The sequence below is a fragment of the Thunnus maccoyii genome, chromosome 16 (assembly GCF_910596095.1).
Source record: "Thunnus maccoyii chromosome 16, fThuMac1.1, whole genome shotgun sequence".
Classification (NCBI taxonomy): Eukaryota; Metazoa; Chordata; class Actinopteri; order Scombriformes; family Scombridae; genus Thunnus; species Thunnus maccoyii.
This window is the reverse complement of record NC_056548.1, coordinates 18,585,249-18,604,194: the sequence shown is the minus strand read 5'-3', so window position 1 is coordinate 18,604,194 and position 18,946 is coordinate 18,585,249. Positions and strand designations below refer to the sequence as shown.

Genomic DNA, 18,946 nt, shown 5'->3' with positions numbered 1-18,946 from the left:
ATAGACTAAATAATTAAATACATCTTCACCTCATCGCTTGACTTGTTAGAAATGCTTGAAGTTGTCATGGACAATGACATCTTCAGCAAATAGCTTCTTGTCCTTGAAGGCCACCGTAGCTTCTGGAATCTCTCCAAAGTCTTAGGGAGGGGAGGGGTGAGCGGCGTAGTGCTTCAAACTAGAACCTCACTGTTAGAGGCCGCTAAATACCACACATATTACACACTGGACCTTTAAAGCTGCACTAATCAATATTTTCATATAAACAATGGATCAAATTACTGTGTGTAGCGTGAAAGGTCTCACTAGTAGTAATGAACCCACAGATAATTATTACCCGACTCTGCAGTTCCCCTCAGCTCTATGGTGCATCATCTTTCAGCTCATTGTTTTGCTGTTACGCCCGCAACTTTATTGTTGTGGTTCACTCTCACTACTCTCATCAGTGTTGTTCCCACACACAGCAGACAGCAGGAAAAAAAGCACTGATAAACCAACTGTATGCTACCTGCCCAGCAGCAAACAGCAGACAGACAAGGTTACCAACAGCCTGTGAACATAGTGGAGCACTTAGCTGGTAAAGAGCCAGATATTTCCCTCAGGAATTGGTGGAGAACAAAAACAGAGCTAAAAGGAGAGTGAATATTAGCATTACATTCCTCAGGTGACGAGAGATGTGACTCAAAATTAATGCTAATATTGAGATGAGAAAATACTGAAGCACACTGATTGATTTGCAGCCTTTATAATGCTAATGTCCTGTGTCAGCTGGATGTGTAGATAAACGACTGCTTGCTAGCACACTTACTACAAGAACTTAATAAGTTTATAATATATAATTATTGTGTTAACAGCTTTTTGCACTTGTGCCAATGGCCAAACAATTATTGCTGATTTAATTATTTTTCAGAATATAATTTTCATTTATCTCTGAGAAGAGTATGATGTTTGACTTGAAGTGACCTCTCACTTCTTAGGAGTCATCCCCATAAATTTAATGACTTTTAAGGGTTAACAGCTATTACAAAATATATAATGTTAACACTTGATGGCTTACTGTTCCTCTGTGTAAGGAAAACACATTTGTTTTAAGTCTATTATAAGACATATCTGACCCAATAATAGTCAGTCTCAAGTCATTTAGGTGATTTTGCTGGGTAAATGTTCATTAAGACAAAAGCTAAACATTTCGAGTCAGGTAAGTTTTTTAATTGTTCAGTTGATCGGTTGAAATATATACTAAATATATTAATTGTAATGGAAAAAATACTTTATCAAAAAGAAAGTGTTTTATATATTTGATAACATTTTTTAAAACAAAAAATATCAGCCATGTTCACCAACTTTCCTTGCAGCCAATCTGAAGGAGTTGATCTCCCAGACCATGGTCAGCTGGGCCCAAGAGTGTCACATCCAGGACCCAGAGCTGGTCCGCAAGATGTTCAGCCTGCTGAGGAGGCAGTATGACAGCATTGGAGAGCTGCTCCGGGCCATGAGGAAGACTTACACCATCAGTGCTGCCTCCGTCCTTGACACCATCAACCTTTTAGCCTCTCTTGGTCAGATTAGATCTCTGCTGTCTGTTCGTATGGGGAAAGAGGAGGAGAAGCTAATGATTGATGGACTGGGGTAGGTTGTGGCTGCCTCAGTGAAGCTATGCTTGGGTTAAATGTGTTTGAGTTACTGGATCAACTTTTATCCTAAATACAAATCATTTGTATACATTTTTCTGGTCTGGATAATGCTAATTTGGCACAGTATTGAAGTGCAATGTGTCTTTCAGAGAACATTAAGTCATTTCATGTCTGGTCTTTTCTTCTATCCAGTGACATCATGAACAACAAGGTGTTCTATCAGCACCCCAACCTAATGAGAATACTGGGCATGCATGAGACTGTCATGGAGGTCATGGTCAATGTGCTTGGCGGAGACAAATCCCAGGTTTCACAACTTCTACTTTTATATTTACCTCTGCTTCCACAGGCTAAAGACGCACCCACAGAGTTCACTGCGCCACCTCGACAGAAATGATGTCACTCACGTAGAAAGTTTGTGTTTTAATTCAGTGTTACATGTTATTGTTTGTGTGTGGAATATGGTTGCAGGGTGAGGGCACATTGATAAAGACATGGTCCCAGTAGGTGGGCTTTCTCCTCAGGCTGACAGCGTCAAAGTCTGGGAGGGAGGGCAGAAAGGGCAGAATGTGGCTAGCTGGCAGCGTGTGAAGATGTCAGGCCTTTTAGATGTTAATTAGGAACGATGACATGCAGGGACATTTTTTTAGTAACAAGCTTGGAAGAAGTCATTACAATAAACTCAGTACCCTTGAATAAAGAAGCAACCTCTTCAAAACCATTTGGATTAAGTAACTGTTTTTTGAGTGACAATTTGTGAACAATGTCTAGACATAAAGATAGTATGGTGTTTACTCTCACACCTGTTATACAACTCTCGTACTTTGAACAGCAAACTTGGTTTCTGATTTTACTACAGTTCTCTTGCTTCACAATACAACCATGGTGGATCTTCTACCCTACTTATTCTCAGTGTGTCACCCCACAGGAAATTGCCTTCCCCAAGATGGTTGCCAGCTGTTGTCGCTTCCTGTGCTACTTCTGCCGGATCAGCCGCCAGAACCAGAAAGCCATGTTCGACCACCTTAGCTACCTGCTAGAGAATAGCAGCGTGGGCCTCGGTGGGTACAGCTCACAGCGTCTCTGTTTAGCTGCTTTACTGGATGAAGACCACACAACATAATCAGTAATCAACCAAAATGTTCAGACTGTAGGATGTGGATGATCTTGAAGAAGATGTAGTATAGGGATTGTCATTCTCTATGAAACAAGGATCAAACATACAATACCAATTTAAAGTTTGGACACACCTTCCCATTCATTTGAATAAGACAGTGTGTCCAAACTTTTGACTGGTACTGTACCTTTAAAACCAGCTCTAGGATGTATGGAAGACAAATTCTAAAAACTCCCATCATTCTCATTGATATGGATGATATACTGTAATCACCCTTTTGCCATCATAGGACTGGTTCTGCACTTCTGAGCTCACTTATGTATTAGCATTGCACCTAAGAAGACGTGTATATTTGTGAGTGTCAGTGTGTGCACCAGTGTTGGGAGTCTATCAGCAGAGAGAGCAACTCATCTCCCATTCTGTTAGAAGATGGCAATGCCACAGTCTCAACGAGCACCCTGCTGGGGCAAGAAAGTATCTCCCCTGGATACACACACACACAGGCGTGCATGAATCCATACATGCACAAACACACATTGCTCACAAGTTATATGAGTGTGCTCATTATAACTTCATTGAAAACTTTATTTTACTAATTGAAATTCTATAAGAGCATACAAGATCTCAGAGTGATTACAGGTAATGTGTGCATATGTATAGTGCTACACAAACTGTTCCACATGAACCCTGTGGAGCCTAACATATAATATTTACCAGCAGTTGGCAAATTAGCTGAAAGAAAGAGTGAAAACACTACCCCCTGCTGTTTGCTGCAGGCAGCTCCCACCACTATAAGTCCTATTCAGCAGACTGAAACAGCACAACAAAACTTTTAGGAATGTGACCACGGGTACAAGCTGATTCTCAAGAGACATACAGTTGAAGATGCAATGGAATAGACAGTAAGTGGTTGAACCTAAGAGTGTGATTTGTCTTGTAGCTTCACCAGCTATGAGGGGCTCCACTCCTCTAGATGTGGCTGCTTCCTCTGTGATGGACAACAATGGCCTGGCTCTGGCACTGGAAGAACCTGATCTGGACAAAGTAAGATTTGGCCTTTTAACCCTGCTGCTCTCTTTTATTCTCAGTTTCAGTTACTGTGTGTGTGCTTGATTTAGAAAAAAAGTCAATTGAAATTGGAGATCTACACATGCATATACTTTTTGAAATCACCCAGAAGTAATACATTAAATCTTGATAAGTATTGAACTGCAGTATATGTGAAGTTATGTATGTGTTTCATTTGTAGGTGGTCACCTACCTGGCAGGCTGTGGTCTCCAGAGTTGTCCCATGCTGCTGGCTAAGGGTTATCCAGACATCGGTTGGAACCCCATTGAGGGAGAGCGTTACCTCTCCTTCTTGCGGTTTGCTGTCTTTGTTAACGGTATGACTGCAGTTACCATTCCCACTCTCTTTCTCTCTGTCTCTCACTCTCTCTTTCAGTTTATTCTTCCACTACATGCTAGCAAAGGTCCAACTGAGTTTCAAACACCTTCATTCAGTTGCTCAAGGCGTTTTGCCTGAGGCTTAGAACTTGTGAAACTGATAAGAAAAAATTACGTATGTAGGGAATTAGGAAACTTTGATTGGATACAACAATAATAATGGTAATAATCTAACGATGATAACTAATTATGATGGTGACAACAAATGGAGACTAATTAAGGCTAAGTTGAATGACGTAGAGGACAAGTTTGTACCAATCAGTAAAATCAAGCCTCTGAATAAAAAACTTGGTCAGTAGCCTATTACAAAAAGGAAAGAAACGCGGGAAAGGCAATAAGAAGTAAAAACCCAGAGATACACCAGGAATATTGGTGAGTTAGAAACTTTGTGAGAATGAGAACACAATATTTAAGAAAGATATATGAAGAAGACTCAGCAAGACAATCTAAACAGTGACCAAAGGTTATCTGCAATCATATAAATAAGAGGACAAAAATTAAAACATCAGTAGGAGACTTATATAACAATCAGAATAATACTAACTCCCCCAAAACAGAAAAAGATATTGAAAAGACAGAAATATTGTCAGAATAATTCAGCAATGTATTTGTGAACAAACCTGAGGGGCATATCACTGAATTGCCAAGATTTGAAATTCAGCGAATTGAACGTTTTATAATAATTACTGAGGATACAAAACTGCTTCTACAGAATATTAACATCTATAAATCACCAGGGCCAGATGCAATGCATCCTGGGATTTTAAAGGAATTGGCTTATGTGATTGCTGAACCTCTAATAGTATTATATAATCAATCGTTAGAAGAATCAGTTTTCCTCTGTGAATGGAAAGAGGCACAAATCAATTTTCAAAAGAGGAAACAAATCTTCAGCAAGAAACTATAAACCAGTTAGTCTGACATCTGTAATATGCAAGACAATAGAAAATCTAATCAGGACATATATTGTTGACCATCTGTAGTCAAACAGACTTTTTAGCAATAAGCAGTATGGAATCATATCTGGAAGAGCGACTACACTTCAGCTTCTTCATAAGTGGTCAGCAGCTTTGGATAGAGGACAGTCAGTCAATTGCATATATATGGACTTCCAAGAAGCTTTTAAATAGAGTTCCTCATAAAAGGCTACTGTCAAAATTAAAATTCTATTGCATAGGTGACAGAGTTACAGACTAGATACAGGACTTTTACGTAATAGGAAACAGCAGAGGGTGGTAAATGGTGCCACTTAAGGCTGGGAACCGGTGACCTCTGGAGTTCCACAAGGATCTGTGCTAGGCCCTGTACCCTTTGTTGTTTATATAAATGATTTACCAATTATGGTACAATCTGATGCATAGTTTTTTGCAGACGACAAAAAAATATTTAGAATAATTGCCAAGGACACTGACACAGCCCATCTGCAAAAAATTAAATCCAGAAAAATGTAAACATTTACACATTGGGAAATCAAATGATAACATAGTTACATAATTATACAGTTGGAGAATTGGTGGTTCAGCAAATGAAAGAGGAAAAGCATATAGGTGTAGTGGTTGATACTTCACTTGAAATCCACATGATCATTTCAGAAAAAAATAAAAAGGCAAACTCTATGCTGGCAATAATCAAAAGAACTTTTCAAAATTTATGCAAGGAAATTGTTTTACCATTATATACACTAAATCCTTGGTGAGCTCTCATCTTGAATTTGCAAGTTCGGTCAGTCCATCCACATGATTTTTTAATTTATGTTCCAGGCGAGAGCGTGGAGGAGAACTCTAGTGTTGTGGTCAAGCTGCTTATCCGTCGTCCAGAGTGTTTCGGACCTGCACTGAGGGGAGAGGGAGGGAATGGCCTGCTGGCTGCCATGAAGGAAGCCATCAAGATCTCTGAGATGCCTGCTTTGGACCTGCCAGGCTCTGTCCAGGGAGTTAGCTCTGACGTGTAAGCCCTGAAGATCAAGCAAAGATTATCAAATCAATGCTGAGGACTTACCCATAAAGGAGACCTGTTATGCTCATTTCCAGCTCTATATTTTTATTCAGAAACTCAACTAGAGTAGCTTTGCATGATTTACAGTTCAAAAAACTCCTTATTTATCCCATTATGCAGCCCCTTAGTTCAGCCTCTGTCTCTAAATGGCATTTTTAGCTTCTGTCTCTTTAAGGCCCCTCTCCCAATGAACCCACTCTGTTTCTGATCATCCTCAACTTTTCTGCTTTTTTGCTGTTAGGTCTGCTGATGGTGATGATGAGGAGGAGGTTGTGCACATGGGCAATGCCATCATGTCCTTCTACTCTGCGCTCATTGACCTGTTAGGACGTTGTGCCCCAGAGATGCATGTATGTTTGCAAGAAATTGTATTTATTATTGTTTTTCTTGAACTCTGTAATTCCTCAGATTTTTCCTATTTTCATTTCTTTCTCCCTTCTTCAGCTCATCAACAAGGGGAAAGGTGAAGCTCTACGTATTCGTGCCATTTTGCGCTCTCTGGTGCCTACTGAGGACCTTGTTGGTATTATCAGTATACCACTCAAAATGCCCATCACCAACAAAGGTACTTGTCAGGATGTTCACTCTGATAACACATAGAAACTCACCTTTATACCTCCAATCTGGACACATCCTATTCATTTACCTGCTACCACAACAACAATCTTGTGTTTAACTCACAAGTAAGTACAATGGTTATGAAACTCTGCACATTTAGTGCAAGGCGGAAGGTTATTGATTTCATTTCACTGCTCATGCCTTTTTAATCAGCACAACGCCTTATTGCACACTCCCATAGCTCTGAGTAAGCCAGATCATTTCTATAGAGAGCTGTCTTGCTCTATTGATTGATCTGCATAAGCATGGCAAGACTCGCCTTTTAAATTTGCTGCTGTGAGCACTGCCACACAAGCTCTGTCAGCAGGCCGAAAGTGAAAACAACGAGCTGTGATTCTAGCACCAGAAAACTCTCATCCACATGCTACATGCTGCCTAATGAATACACATGAGTCTCCTAATCAGAAAAGACTTGCCATTATGTACTGTGAGCTGTTCTCAAGGACTCCACTGCTTCACACCTGTGTGGATTGCTCTGTTCTAACTACACCACGCCTTCCTTTCTTTGTCTCGATCTCTCTCAGATGGTTCAGTGACAGAGCCTGATATGTCAGCCAGCTTTTGTCCAGACCACAAGGCCCCCATGGTGCTGTTTCTAGACAGGGTGTATGGTATTGAGGACCAGAGCTTTCTGCTTCACCTGCTCGAAGTGGGCTTCCTCTCCGACCTGAGGGCTGCTAACTCTCTGGACACGGTAGGTAGAGCTGACAACAGTTTGGAGGAGAGGTAAAGAATGGCCATCCTCTTTAACATGAACTTCATCAGGGGGTTTAAGAATCAATAATCCTGGATTTTATACTAACGAGGAGCCCCTCATTAAGCTTTTGTTCAAGTTTCTCTTTAGTTGATCAATGTAGTTGTTCTTTAGCCTACTCTTATTTCTCAAAAAAAAGTGTATGGAGTTTTAAGTAGATTAACAAAATGCTGGACAAAAAGCTGGCCTACTTTTACACATGGTGCATTCTTTTAGATAGACACAAAGGAAAATGTATTTTTCATCACTTGGCCTACTGTACAAAGTATTCAGCTGTTCAGTGAGCTGAGACCCCCGTGTGTGTGCTTTATTCAATGCAGTACTTGACAGTGTTGCCAACTTAGCAACTTTTCAGACCCCTTTAGCGACTTTTTTTCAAAAAAGCGGCTAACGACATATGTAGCGACTTTTTGGACGGACCTTAACTACTCTCCTTGAAGGGAGTCACCAGTATTTCTCATTGAATGAGTGCTGTTCAGTGGGTGGGACAGAGCAGCAGTACATTCAGTCGACCAATCATCAGCCAGACAGAGTTGTGAATGAGCTGTGAATGTGTGTACCTAATGACCAATCATTGATCCTCATTGTTTTTATTCTAAATGATTGAACTTTACCATCTAAGTTCGATTTTGTTTTGTCAAATCAGAGTTAACAGTAGTCAATTTATTCCAGTGTATGATCATCTCTCTATTCATGATACTTCAGTTAGAGTTGATACAACAGCCTTCATAAAACAGTTCTTTAATATTAGAAGTAGATTTAGATGCACATTGAGCAGCTGCTTGAAAAGAAAAATAGCTCATGAAATAGCCGGTTACAGTCAGTTTAATTTAACTTAATTTTCTTTAAATTTTCAAAAAATCTTGTATGTATGTAATTATGTCATGACATCAGATTTACAAATTAACACAGGACGTCATCTAGCGGCATCTAGCAACTTCCTGCAGGCTTTAGCTACTTCCCACTGGAAATAGTTGGCAACACTGGTAGTTAGTTTGAGTTAATCTCCTGTGATCACCTAGATGACAAGGAGAGCCCTTGGTAAAGACTAGAATATCTGAGACTTTTTTTTCTTTTCTCTGACAATCCCTTAGGCTGCCGTCTGCCCCGGTGTTAATGTGGCAACAGCCAAAAATATCACACTGCTCACACTGACAAACACTCATGCTAATATAATCTAGGCAGCATGTGTGACAGTCTGGTATCTGTTTGTGGTTGTAATAGTCCCCTACTCTTTTTAGCTTTGCTTGCTAACTTGTTTTGTACTACAAGATTTATGTGCTTTGTTCAAACAGTATTTGATAAAAATGGTCATCAAATACAATAATTTTAAAGCAAGACTATGTAACTGTTGTTGAACAACATTAAGTACTAAAACATAGCATAAGAGTAGCCCAAATTACAAAGCAATATCTATGTAAAGTTTGCTAACATTCACAAACATTAGCCACCATAAGACAAGACAGTTTTTTTTCTTTTGCAAGAGGAAGAATGTGTTATTTCTTTTAAAAGTTTCACAGTCTCACTTTAAATAAAGTCATATCAACATGACTGTCACGTTTTACCTGTGACCCCCTCTCTCTCCAGGAGGGTCTGTGTACCACCGAGACAGCGCTGGCCATGAACCGCTACATCGGCTCGGCCATGCTTCCCCTCCTCACCCGCTGCGCCCCTCTCTTCGCTGGCACTGAACACTACGCCACCCTCATCGACTCCACTCTGCACACCATCTACCGCCTCTCCAAGGGCCGTTCCCTCACCAAGGCCCAGAGAGATGCCATAGAGGAGTGCCTGCTATCCGTCTGCAAGTGAGGAGCACACAAAACTAGTAGGGTTAAAAGTTTCTGTTGGCTGTGTGCAATAATACAGCAAACACATACCCAACCTTTTATCTCAGCTGACAGGAAAAGAAAAGATCAACAGTACAGTTTATCAGCTTTCTAACAAAACTCTATTATAGCTCAAAGCCTGGTTTCCCAAAATATCCTTCTAAGACAGTGTGGCAAAAGTGGTCAGAGTGTAAAGATGCTGTGGTTAAAGACAGCCCAGGGCAGCACTCTTATCTCTCTCTCACCTTATTCTGCAGGCACCTTCGTCCCTCTATGCTGCAGCAGCTCCTGCGCCGCCTTGTCTTTGATGTGCCCTTGCTAACAGATTACTGCAAGATGCCTCTCAGGGTGGGCAACATTTTCTTCACTTTTCTCACTCTTTTTAAATCCGCTTGGCGTCCTTTATCTTGCTTTTATCTCATTTTCCCTGTTGCCCTGCCTGCATGCCCCAGTTTCAGCTGTTTCCTGTCTGCCTCATTATCATCATTTTATTGTTTTCTTTCCAAATAAACCTAACCTGTGTTTTGTCAGTGTGGTCACGCTTTATTACCTCAGGTTATTAGATTGTTAGCTTTGTTGGAAGGTACCAACAGCTTATTTCAACGACCTTAAAGGTCTACCTTTAATATAATGTTGCTGGTGTTTACCTCTCTCTCATTCTCTCACGCACTCACTCAAATGCACACAGTTGCAACACACCCGTGGTGTTAATCATGTGGCATGGAAGAAGCAGGCAGCTAGAGGAGGGAAAACAAGGGGATGAAGTATTGGACTGTGTGATTACAGGCTTGTTGGCTCCACTGCTACACTCCATCCGTCTGGCCACAGGAGAGAAATACTGGCAATGTAATAGAATGTGACTGGCCTGTGAAATGGTGGACACACTTGTGCTTTACTTTCATGTACACATTTGGATTTCATTTGTGCGTGTGAGTGTGGGAGAGCCGATTTCCTTTGAGGTGCTATTTACTATACATGCATGGCCTAGTGCCAGTGTGTTGTTGAGCGTGTATGTGTACTGGCTGCATGCTTGTTGCCTGCAATTGAAAACACAGTTAACTGTCCTGTTTGCCAAAGGATATATTTTACTCGGCATGTCTTGACCTTTGCTTTCTGCGTGTCCTCCAGCTGCTAACCAACCACTATGAGCAGAACTGGAAGTACTACTGCCTCCCGTCGGGCTGGGGCAGTTACGGCACCGCATCCGAGGATGAACTACTGCTCACCAAGAAGATCTTCTGGGGCGTGTTTGATTCTCTGTCCCAGAGGGTGAGGGTTCACTTATCTATTTCACTTTAGATGGGAAAACATCAGCAGTTTTTAGCAATTTGGTTGTGACTTGTTTTTGACTTTGTAAACATTTACATGTGTTTGGCAAAAGGTATGACTCTGAATCTACTGTGTGTCAAGAAAAAAAACATTTTGTGCCAGCTAATTTGGAGTACAGTGGTATGAAACTGCAATACCACAAATGCTTTTCATACAAAAGTGATAAACGGTCAAATAAAAGTACCTCATGACAGTCTTGATTAACACTTATGTATGCGGGCGATATATTGGCACAGATATCTTGAGGGTCTGTTCGTAATACAGATGGCTGGAATCAGCACATCTCTCTAAATGCACACTCATGAAAGGGGGCTGTGCAAAGGGCCAGCCTGAAAACATCAATATCTGGACAGCCATCATTGATCGAAAGCCTCTAGCACGCTAGTTCTTCAGCTTTTAGAATAATTCTTCATTAATGTCTTTTCTGCTGCCTGCTGCGCTGCTACTTTGACTGGAGCAGATTTATAGCTTTATTTAAGTCCCAGCTTATATGAACAACTAAACACATTACTCTCACTAAAAATACTATTTGCAGAAATGTATTGTCTGTACAAACTGACTTAAATTATATATTTAACACTGTAACTTACTTTCTCTCTCCATGCAGAAATATGACCCAGAGCTATTCAAGATGGCCATGCCTTGCCTCAGTGCCATAGCTGGAGCTTTGCCACCTGACTACGTGGATGCCTCCATTAGTACTACTGTGGAGAAGCCTGTTTCTGTAGACGCTCAGGGCAACTTTGACCCCAAACCCATCAATACTGCTAAGTAAGCCCTACTGAACCCACACGTCTGTGAGAAATACAGTACCAGTCTGACTTTCTACATCACACCTTGTTTTAAGTGCTGTGATGAAACATACAGTAACATGCATCTGCACACAATTATTGATTAATTGTCACACTTGTTTTCCAGCATTGCTCTTCCAGAGAAGCTTGAGCACTTTGCCAACAAATATGCAGAGCATGCTCATGAGAAATGGTCAGCAGAGAAGGTAAGGCCGAAAATAAGAGCCTCCATCTGGGAAAATGGTTATTAAATGGTGTAATGTTAGATGTGGAACGAATCACGAGTGTTGTAAGAAAAGAAGAGGACACTTAAGATGTCTCTCCTTAAAGACATACTGCACACAATAATAAGCTCAACAGCATTTCAACCACATGAAAGAGGAAAATCAGATCAATTTCTTGATGTTGTTCTTTTTTCCAATATTACATCATTGTTCCCTTTGGTGGTGATGCCTCCTTTTTGTTATTACTCTGGGCATGCTGACAATAATTGTGCTACTCTGTGTAGAGGGCCGGTGCTCTTTTTTGTGCCAACTGCTTAGCCTGCATTGTTGCATCTGTCAAAAAATTTAACAACAGCTGAGAACAGCAAGAACTGAATGTACCGTGACTACTTAATGTATAAGATTCAAGATTCAAAAAACTTTGTCTATCACATAATGATAGAAAATTGTCTTAGGTTAGGGCCTCACAAACAACATAAAAACATACACCCATAAAAGACTCAGATAAAATTACTTTAAAACACAAACTATTCCATAAATAAATAAGAGCAGTTGTACAAAACTGGATTAAAAAATAGTGACAGTCTATTTGGCCTTGTTTCAAATGGATATTGCAGTGGGAATGAAAGAGTTTTATAAGTTCTCCTTTTGGCCAGAGGTGCTTTAAAGTGGCTGCCTGATGGGAATAGCTGAGAGAAGTGGTGAAGGGGGTGTGAAGGGTCCTTAGTGATGGAGTATGCCTTTCTTTTTACTGTGTGACTGTAAAGGTCTAAGAGTTCGGTTTGAGTGGGTGGCAGTGATTTTGGTTGTGTGTTTGATGATTCTTGTGAGTTTTTTCTTGCTTTTCTCTGTGAGGAAGTTGTGCTTTTTCGATGAGTGACCTGTTAAAATGTCCTGTCTGACATTAAAAGCCTCCTCAGGAGAAACATGCGCTGTTGGGCTTTTTTTTGAAACCCCATCTGCATGTTGTGTGAAGGACAGGTGGTGGTTGAACTCAGGGCACTCGACCTGTTCCACCACCTAATACCCTCCTGCCTGAGTGGTCCAGTGGTGTCAGGTGCCCGGCACCCCCCACAACACAGCTCTTTGGTCTTACTAATGTTCAGTTCCAGGGAGCTCTCCTGGAACCAGAGGACCATGGTGTCCACATACTGCTTTAATGAGGACTGGAAGCACTCATCTGTCAGGCGGGCCACTAAGGCTATGTCATCAGAATATTTAAGTGACAGTCCATTTCTGGTGATTTCATTTGTGTATATGGAGAAGAGGATGGGTGACAAGACACAGCCCTGTGGGACTGTGGGGCTGAATTTAAGACTGTTCACTCTGATATGTTGGGGTCTGTCCTTTAAATAATCCTTAATCCATGAAACCAGTGTTGTGTTGACTTGTAGTTATTGGAGGCAGTGCAGAAGTGTGTTTGTGTTTACTGTAATAAAAACAGATGAAAAGTCCATGCATAAAATCCTGACATATGAGTTTGGAGAGTTGAGGTGCCTAGCCACTGTATGCAGAAGAGTTAGGGTAGCAACTCCCCGTTTTGCCTTGTAGGCAAACTGGAGTGGGTCCATCACGGTGATAAGCTCCCCAGTGACCACCCTCTCCATTCATTTGTAGAGGATAGAGGTGAGTGCCACAGGCCTGAAATCATTCATGGCTTTGTCATGGGGCTTTTGGGGAACAGGGATGATGATTGTCTCCATGCCCTGGGGACGAAGCTGGCATTCATGAACAGCTGGAAAAGCTGTGCCACCACACCGCCGCAGCTAAGCCGCACACTCTTTCAGTTGGCAGCCCCTTGAGTCTGTCCGGTCCAGGAGTTTTCCTTGGTTATAGCTTGGAGAGGATGGAAACAACCCTCCGCTCCTCCATCCTCCTCCTTGGTGCAGGGGCGTAGCTGGTGTTGGTCGGGGTCTAGTCCTCCCCGGGTTCAGTCCTGTTGAACTTGGCGTAGAAGGTAGTTAGCTGCTCTGCGAAGGAGGCGGGGTCTGGGCACTGTATCTGGGCTGGTTTCTGAGCTCTGCCCATCATGGTGTTGAGACCCTGCCACACATCCCTCGCATTTCCCCTGGTGAACTTCTCCTCCATTTTATTTTTGTAGTGGAGCTTGGCCAGCTTGGTTTTGTGCTTCAGCTCAATTTTCAGTTCATTGACACGTTTTTTCTCTCCCTGTATGAATGTTATTTTTTTGAGGTTGAGACAGTGTTTCAGATCTCTGGTGACCCAGGGCTTATTATTAGGATAATACTTAATCTCTCACCCAGTCTTTCGAATAATAAATCATGTCCAGGAGGGGCTCTGAATGCAATAAAGATACTTTTACCCTTATACATTCCACTGCGCTTGTTCCTCAGGTGTTGCTGGGGTGGAAATATGGAGACTGTGTGGATGAGAAGGCTAAGACTCACCCTCAGCTAAGGACCTACAAAGCCCTGACAGAGAAGGTACAGAATGTCAGATTTGTGAAGAGGATGAACATGGATTGAAAAGATAAAGTCTTATGTCCTTTTCACCCTGTCTTCTTCTGTGCTTCAGGAGAAGGAGATTTACAGATGGCCAATTAGGGAGTCCCTGAAGAGTATGCTGGCAATGGGATGGAGCATCGACAGGACCAAGGATGGAGAGAGCATGTCTCAACAGAGGGAGAATGAGAAAATGCGAAAGATCTCTCAAGCCTCACAGGTACAATGCAATCAAGAAGACAGAGACAAATTCTAACATTGGAAGTACTTGTTCGTCAAAAATGTTTGAAACGGAAAATGCTGTTGCACCAATCCAAACGACTGCTTATGCGCCGTAAACGGTTCAAAATGCAGATGTATGGAGATATAATCTTCTAATGAAAATCTAATATATTCATAATGCCTGAAAATGAAATCTTAATCTTTGTAAATCTTGAAGGCCCTTATTAAACATTTTTTTTGTGTGTTGATTTTTATGTCTCTTTCACCAACCCTTAAACAAGCAGATTTATGTAAGCCATTAAAATGAGCAATTGTTGCTATTATTAGGAATATCTTCACTTTTAAGATACTAATAGTTGTCAGGGGTTACATAGCAGAGTGTATGTATGTGTGTAAGCATGCAGATCAGACAGCTATTAACTGGTGGCACAAAGATGATTTTGTAGGTGATCTTGTATAATAGGCTGAAAAACTAAAGAGACAGTATACTAATCCTATAACAAATGCTACCAAAGCAGAAATCTTGTGTTATTATAGTGTTATTTCATAGCTAATATCACACTGTATCTCATTGTACGTCTGCATCCTGTTGAACACTCCCAGGCAAATGGATTTAATCCCAGCCCAATAGACACGAGCAACGTGGTTCTATCCAGAGAATTGCAGGTGGGTGACCGCACATTTGTTTTGTTGTACTTTTTTTTTCTTTTCTCTTTTTTACATCAAAAGATAACTCACTCTGAATACGAGATGAAAAGCAATGTTTCTTGAATGCTGATGAGCAATGTGGGCGGGAACGTGCTCCTCGCTGAGATGCACCGTTTGTCTCTTTTGTCTTTGGTCTAAGGGGATGGTGGAGGTGGTGGCTGAGAATTACCATAACATCTGGGCCAAGAAGAAAAAGAGTGACCTTGGAAGTAGAGGTGATTTGCTAATGAAGTCAATCACAGACCTGGTTTACGCACAGATACATGCAAAACAGAGAAGAAAGTGTGTGCTTGTGTTTTTGTTTGTTTGTGTGTGGGTGTGTGTGGGTGGATGCAAAGCGCGGTCGTTGGAGTGGTTTTATGTGCCTGTGAGCATATGCGTGTGTCTGACTCGCTGATCTTGACTAAATAGGTTGAGCTGAGTGGTGCATCCACTCCATGTCACTTCACACAGACACTCAGCAGATAGCCATGGCTGATTAACACTTATTGAACACTGGGGTTGTCTGTGGTTTCAGGTGGAGGAACACACCCTCTGCTGGTGCCCTATGACACACTGACAGCCAAGGAGAAGGCCCGTGATCGAGAGAAGGCACAGGACCTTTTCCGCTTCCTGCAAATCAATGGCTATAGCATCACAAGGTCAACACATACTGCACAGGGCGTGCCACCTGAATATATTATCATGTTGATGTCTTGCAGAAACTTTACATTACTTCATAACTTTAATGCATACAGTCACCATCAATGCTATTGAAAGAGAAATGATTTATAGCTAAATTCTTATTGTGTTGCAGAGGTCTGAAGGACTTAGAGCAGGATTCATCTTCCATGGAGAAAAGGTTTGCCTATAAGTTCCTCAAGAAGCTGCTCAAGTATGTTGACTCAGCCCAGGAGTTCATCGCCCACTTGGGTAAGATTATACAACATAGGACAAGGCGACAAGAGACACGTTAAAGTCTTGTAACTTAATGTTAAATAATAGTTTAATGTTCTTAATCCAGAGGCCATGGCTGCCAGTGGGAAAACAGACAGGTCACCTCATGAACAAGAAATCAAGTTTTTTGCCAAAGTAAGGATGTGATGCATTTAAGAATTGAACTCTTCCAAATGTTATTTCCAGCAAGCTGATTCTATTTTATTGTCATCGATGTCCTCCTCCAGGTTCTCCTCCCTCTCATCGACCAGTATTTCAAGAACCACTCTCTCTATTTCCTCTCCTCGCCCAATAAGAACCTGAGCAGCAGCGGTTACGCCTCCAACAAGGAGAAGGAGATGGTCACCAGGTACATGAAACATTCAGTTTCATTTATCCACACCAGTATAGCATGCCAGTAACTCTTCACCATTCTTTACTTAAAAATTTACACTCTTATAATCTGTATTTCTAATCTTCCCTCCAAGAGTTGACTCCTTGTAATTTTCTGATTTCCTTCCCTTTTCTAACCTTCACACCTCCAGCCTGTTTTGTAAACTGGCAGCTCTTGTCAGACATAGGATTTCACTCTTTGGTAAGCTGATTAATACTGACTGGTCAGCCGTGTATGTGTATATGTGTTGTGTGTGTGCTTGTCATTTCATCACTATATGTCACTATAAGTTTTTTTTCTCTTGGGTGACTTTTTCACTCATGAACTGTAGTGTCTTTTCTTAAGCAGTGTATTAACAGTGGCATTGAAGGCAATCTTAAAAATATAGTTTGCAGTGCAGACCTATTAGCTTTTTGAGTAATTTTTATTTTACAGTACATAAAGCATAAAAATAATACTGTAATTTGATTGGTAGTTCTTGTTGGCTCATGACCATGAACCAAGGCCCTTAAACATGGTTTCAGTGTGTATGTTCACATCATAATGATTGCTTTTGTGCATGTGGTGTCTTGTAGGGAGTGACTCCACCACCATGGTGAGCTGTCTGCACATCCTGGCGCACACCTTGGACACCAGGTGGGTAATAATTTGGCAGCACATAAAACTCACAAGGAACCTGGCACCTCTGCCTTTTCTTCTTGAAATGTAAAGTTTAGTAAATGTGAACAAAAGCCCTCAGTTTGATAATGACTTTTCCAGTGTAACGCTATAACTTCAAGAGAAGTATATTTGTCATGAACATTTTCTTTTTAACAGTTATTACTTCAGCGTCTTGTGGGAGGTGCTGACATTAACAAAGAGCATCCTCTGGCATTTAAATAAGCAAAACAAATTTCATGCAGCACATGTTGCCCAAGGCATAAAATGTTCTTTAGAGACAATGTACTGTTTGTTAATGCAGCTCACACATAATGAGGCTAAATCAGCAATGTATTATTGTGTCTCGTTTGTGCTGAAGAGCTACAGCTGATGCCCACAGACTCTGTCTTTCATTTCTCCTTCCTACTGGGACACATCAAGGCTTAACAATGGGTAATTCATTTAGCAATGTTATGAACTGTGAAATGCTGAAAATGGACAGACTAATCATATTAATGCATTGTGCTATTTCAGAGTGTCGTACAGTATTTCTAAGCTCCAACATTCACCTTGGATTTAAATATTCACCTAATTCATTAAATAAATCATTCATCTTTCAGTGTACGGGCGGTCAGGTTGATACGCACGTCTCATATATCATGACTAAAACCTTCACTGACTGAGAATGAAGTAATTGCATACGTGAGTGTGTACTACTGTGGATAAACAGTGCTGTCCTTTGCATACCAAGGGTTATCCAGTGGTTTATTATAGCCCTGCCCTTGCATATCTCCTCATTTGATTTCAGTCGTTTATCACGCTCACTTTTCACTCCGACAGGACAGTGATGAAGTCGGGCTCAGAGCTGGTGAGGATGGGGCTGAGGACGTTCTTTGAGAACGCTGCAGAGGACCTGGAGAAGACTTTCGAGAATCTTAAGCTGGGGAAGTTCACTCACTCTCGCTCGCAGATGAAAGGGGTGTCGCAGAATATCAACTACACCACTGTAGCTCTGCTCCCCATCCTAACCGCTCTGTTTGAGCACATCACTCAGCACCACTTTGGAGTCGATCTGCTTCGTGAGTCCCAACAGTAAAGGAATGATCTAATGTGTTCTTCGAAAGGCTGCTAAAGAACTCTGAGTCAAGTGTCAATGTGCTGTTTATTATGACACAGTGACTCCATACTTCTTACATCCTGACATCATTATAGTTTGTAGGACATTGTGTCATTATGTCACTCACTTATTTACACAAATGTACATTGCAGATTTCCCCAACAAATATAAATTAACATAATAATGAGGGACTTATCCTGTGTTCATATCAGCCTTTATACAGCATTTATTTGCTCAGTTAATTGCCTTTTTAACACTGGGTACAGTGTACAACTAGGTATATCTATATCATGGTTATTGCAGGACAGTACACAGCTTAGGTTGTTTGTCATACTTTCTATTTATTATGTTTTTTCTAGTGGATGACGTCCAAGTGTCCTGCTATCGAATCCTGACCAGCCTCTATGCGCTGGGCACTGGGAAAAACATCTATGTAGAAAGGTATCCCAGCTTAAAAGTAGTGTTTCAGCACTTCAGTAGCTAAATTCACTGGTTTTCAGTGCAGGCTTCACTCACTCTCACCCTCCCTGTGCCCCTCAGACAGCTGCCAGCTCTCGGTCAGTGTCTGGCCACCCTGGCCGGGGCCATGCCTGTGGCTTTCCTGGAGCCACTGCTCAACACGTACAACCCCTGCTCTGTCTATAATACCAAGAGTGCACGTGAACGAGCCAGTAAGTCATGTAATTGTTCTAGAAAAAAGGAGTTCATTGTGTGTATGAGTGCCAAATCAATTAGCTATCATTATAAATCTA

At 41.3% G+C, this 18,946-nt stretch overlaps 1 protein-coding gene across 1 annotated transcript in view; it reads left to right on the top strand.

Moving 5' to 3' along the window:
• The window catches only part of LOC121880709 (ryanodine receptor 3-like), a 114,333-nt gene that overhangs the window by 72,153 nt on the left and 23,234 nt on the right, over nucleotides 1-18,946 (top strand). Inside the window, exons 39-65 of the mRNA XM_042388170.1 lie at nucleotides 1,356-1,629; nucleotides 1,827-1,941; nucleotides 2,563-2,695; nucleotides 3,692-3,795; nucleotides 4,001-4,136; nucleotides 5,958-6,144; nucleotides 6,434-6,542; nucleotides 6,637-6,757; nucleotides 7,335-7,504; nucleotides 9,152-9,372; nucleotides 9,651-9,741; nucleotides 10,522-10,662; nucleotides 11,330-11,493; nucleotides 11,641-11,719; nucleotides 14,092-14,181; nucleotides 14,273-14,419; nucleotides 15,025-15,087; nucleotides 15,269-15,344; nucleotides 15,647-15,770; nucleotides 15,926-16,041; nucleotides 16,133-16,200; nucleotides 16,293-16,414; nucleotides 16,590-16,639; nucleotides 17,014-17,074; nucleotides 17,918-18,156; nucleotides 18,554-18,635; nucleotides 18,735-18,865. Coding sequence (XP_042244104.1) covers nucleotides 1,356-1,629; nucleotides 1,827-1,941; nucleotides 2,563-2,695; nucleotides 3,692-3,795; nucleotides 4,001-4,136; nucleotides 5,958-6,144; nucleotides 6,434-6,542; nucleotides 6,637-6,757; nucleotides 7,335-7,504; nucleotides 9,152-9,372; nucleotides 9,651-9,741; nucleotides 10,522-10,662; nucleotides 11,330-11,493; nucleotides 11,641-11,719; nucleotides 14,092-14,181; nucleotides 14,273-14,419; nucleotides 15,025-15,087; nucleotides 15,269-15,344; nucleotides 15,647-15,770; nucleotides 15,926-16,041; nucleotides 16,133-16,200; nucleotides 16,293-16,414; nucleotides 16,590-16,639; nucleotides 17,014-17,074; nucleotides 17,918-18,156; nucleotides 18,554-18,635; nucleotides 18,735-18,865 — 3,414 coding nt within the window. The remainder of the gene's footprint in view (nucleotides 1-1,355; nucleotides 1,630-1,826; nucleotides 1,942-2,562; nucleotides 2,696-3,691; nucleotides 3,796-4,000; nucleotides 4,137-5,957; nucleotides 6,145-6,433; nucleotides 6,543-6,636; nucleotides 6,758-7,334; nucleotides 7,505-9,151; nucleotides 9,373-9,650; nucleotides 9,742-10,521; nucleotides 10,663-11,329; nucleotides 11,494-11,640; nucleotides 11,720-14,091; nucleotides 14,182-14,272; nucleotides 14,420-15,024; nucleotides 15,088-15,268; nucleotides 15,345-15,646; nucleotides 15,771-15,925; nucleotides 16,042-16,132; nucleotides 16,201-16,292; nucleotides 16,415-16,589; nucleotides 16,640-17,013; nucleotides 17,075-17,917; nucleotides 18,157-18,553; nucleotides 18,636-18,734; nucleotides 18,866-18,946) is intronic.